This window comes from Myotis lucifugus, unplaced genomic scaffold, assembly GCF_000147115.1.
Source record: "Myotis lucifugus unplaced genomic scaffold, Myoluc2.0 scaffold_485, whole genome shotgun sequence".
NCBI lineage: Eukaryota > Metazoa > Chordata > Mammalia > Chiroptera > Vespertilionidae > Myotis > Myotis lucifugus.
Window position 1 is genome coordinate 3,914 of NW_005871533.1, and position 3,221 is coordinate 7,134.

Here is a 3,221-nt window from a genome sequence, read left to right on the forward strand (position 1 = left end):
TTAAGAGCCGCTGTGCCTGATCCCCCCAGTGCCCCCCACCCCTGACCGCACCCCTCCCAGAGCCCCACACCCAGGCCGTGAGGTCCGTGCCCCACTAAGCCAGTGCCCCTCTGGACTCCAGCATCTCTTGCCCTGCGCCTCAGCTGCCATCCCCCCCGATTCAGTTTCCCATGCCCTTTGCCAGAGATGGGGTGACACACCCCAAAGACCCTGTCCAGCCCCCACCCATGCCGGTGTCCACACCCTCCGCCCCCCGCCAGCGCCAGACCTGGGGTGGCCACCAGGCTGGTCTTGAGGGTGCCGGGCTCGGCGGGGGCGGCCGGGCGGGAGCCCTCCATGGAGGCGCCCTCCTGGGAGCTGGTGCGGGACAAGGGCTCGGGCGCTTTCCGGCGCCGCTGCAGGGCCTTGTGGATGGCGGGCGGGTCAGTGGGCAGGTTGGCCAGCTGGTGGAAGACGCTGCGCTTCCGGATGATGGCATAGACCAGGTTGGAGTTGCCTGTGGGGAAGGAGCACCATCTCACAAGAGGAGACTGAGACAGAGAGGTTATGCGCCCACAGCCAAGGGCCAAGGCCCTCATTTACACCAGGCAGCCCGGCACCTGGGACACCCATCCAGGTCGTGCCAGTCAGAACGTCCCTCTCCCCAGAGTAAGATGATCTGTCCGTGTGGCCATCTGTTTAGAGCCGCCCTCCCCCTCCATCCCAGCTGTGAACGCCACGGGGCAGAGAGCAATCTGCTTGGTTCTCCACCGCGTCCCCCGCGCCCAGCACAGGGCTGGGTACACAGCAGGTGCTCAATAAATGCACGTTGGACAAACCGGGGGGCAGAGGACTGTTACCCCTTAGACAGGGAGGTATCCTCGCCCACGGCCCACCCCCCTCCTGCCCCCAGGCCTGGCAGGGCCTCACCGTCGAACTGATACTGGATGATGTTGTTGAAGACCTCCAGCAGGAAGAAGACCAGGTGGTGGTTCTGGGCGGCCGAGAAGAGGAACCAGGTGGTGGAGAAGGCCTCCAGCAGGTGCAGCAGCTTGTTGGCCGCCACCATGGACAGGCTCTTGAGGTAGGGGGACACTGCAGGGAGGGCTCGGCTTACCCCTGGGCCCCACCAGCCGCCCGGGCACGTCCTGCGTCTGAGCAGGACAAGGTGCTCCTGCTCCCAAGCCCTCCCCACCCCCCGCCTGCAAAGCCCCTGAAAAGCCAGGAAGAGGACACCCCCAGAGGCCCAGGCCACCCTGCAGAGCCCCAGGGAGCAGTTTAGCTCCGCCCCTGTCCCTCCACCGTGTGGACAGCTGTCCTGTTTACAAAACCACTCACACCCCTGAGCGGGAGGTGGGACACAGACGAAACCATCCCCTTTTACAGATGGGGACACTGAGGCTCACAGAGGTACATAAACTTGCCGAAGTTCCCCAGTTGTAAAACGATTGGACAGGAATACAAACTCAGGACCGTTAGGTCTTGCTAGCACATCAAAGTGATATTCTCCATAGAATTAAACACATATTTGTGGCATAGCCTGTGAGGGGGGATCAGATGATAGACAAGCCCTTGCGTTTCTATCCAAGGGAGTGGCGGGCAAGTCAGCCTGTGGCCCAGCGCCACCTGGTGGTGATCAGCGGGAAGGCGGGTTCCGGGGCCCCCTACCGTTCACCACGATGGTGAGCAGGCAATCGAAGAGGGGCTGCAGCCGCTGGTGCCCACTGGTGATGATCTTATGGAATACCTGTGCGGGGGGGGGGAGCAGAGGGGCGGCCATGGGGTCCCCTCTGCCTCCAAACTCAGCCCAGAGGACACTGCCCCCATGCACCCAGGGGCCCGCTTACCACAATGAGCAGGTCCGCATGGGTCCCCGTGAAGACCGGAATGTCCATGGGCACGCGCACTGAGTAGGGCTTATTCAGCCGCACCCCGAAGTTCCGCTCCCCGCTCAGGAGCAGCAAGATGAAGACACCAATGTGCATCAGGCCCACCCGAGCTGTGACAGGTGGCGTGGGAGGGGTCACCAACAGGGCGGGGAGGGGAGGAAGGGAGCCAAGGGGCGGGACCATCCTGGGGGGCTGAGCTCCTGGGAGATGTGCCCCTCCCATCCTATGCACACCCCTCCTTACACTGATCTGCTCGCGCATCGTTGAGGAAGTAGAGGATGGGGACCAGGATGTCCAGCACATCGCTGCTCTTCAGCACAAAGAAGAGGAATTTCTGGGGGATGGAGGAGGGGACAGGCAGGCAGGGTCAGAGGGAGGGCCAGCTCCGCCCGCCCTTCCCCCCTCCTGGGAGTCTCCCCAGACACTGTGCCCATCCCCGGCCCGGCGGAGTAGCCGCTCCTCAGGAGGGCAGACCGCTGTCCCCAGGCTGGCCCTGCAGCCGGCCCACCTTGTTGAAGTCGCAGAGCTTCCAGAAGAGGACCAGCAGCTCCTGGTGGAACTGGATCTTCTTGGTGGAGTTGGGCAGGTAGGTCTGGAGCAGGGGGTTGGACAGCAGCCGGGCTATGCCCTTGAGGATGAACTGGAAGTCCTGGGAGGGGGAGCAGGGGCCCGTCTAGTCCGGCTCCCTACAAAGGCCTCTCCCTCCCCCAGAGCCTGGCCCCACCCGAGAGCCCGAGGGGCCCAGATTCCTGGGTGAGCCCCTCAGGAAGCCGAGTCCAAGGCTGGCCTGGAGGGGCCCCTCCCTTCCGCCAAGAGGGGTCATTCACTGAGCACCTACTACCTGCTGGGCTGGGCTGTGCTCTCACTCAATCCTCACAACAAGGCCAGGGAATAGCTCCGGGCCCCATGTTACAGCTGCAGAGGGCAGGGCTTTGGGATCACATCAGACACAGGACCTTGGGTCTGCCTGGCCTTTAGGCCACTGCATTCCCCTCCCTCGACCTTTGAGAAACTTGCCATCACAGCCACCTCCTCCTGGAAGCCTTCCCGGTTACCCTCACCCGGTTGAGGCCACTGGCCCCTTTCTGCAGATTGAAACCCTCACAGTCCTACGGTCACTATTTCACTGCAGTGGCCAGGGACCATGGGGACTATGGTTCCTTTAGGTAGGGGTCAGGACTCCCATAGTACCATCTCACAGTAGAGACTAACTCCTATAGGCAACGCCCCTAGCAGGGCGGACTTCTTACTAGAAGCGCTGCAAAATAGAATTCAGGTCACCACGCTCGCCATCGCGCGGGACTAGGAGATCTCGATTTTTGTTTAGTGGGAGCCTGGTTGAAGTGATTTTGA

At 62.5% G+C, this 3,221-nt stretch overlaps 1 protein-coding gene across 1 annotated transcript in view; it reads right to left on the reverse strand.

Moving 5' to 3' along the window:
• HID1 (HID1 domain containing) overlaps nt 1-3,221 on the reverse strand; it is a 17,430-nt gene that overhangs the window by 2,950 nt on the left and 11,259 nt on the right. Inside the window, 6 exon segments of the mRNA XM_023744739.1 lie at nt 269-496; nt 910-1,074; nt 1,648-1,726; nt 1,827-1,978; nt 2,112-2,202; nt 2,377-2,517. Of these exon segments, the coding sequence (XP_023600507.1) occupies nt 269-496; nt 910-1,074; nt 1,648-1,726; nt 1,827-1,978; nt 2,112-2,202; nt 2,377-2,517 (856 nt within the window).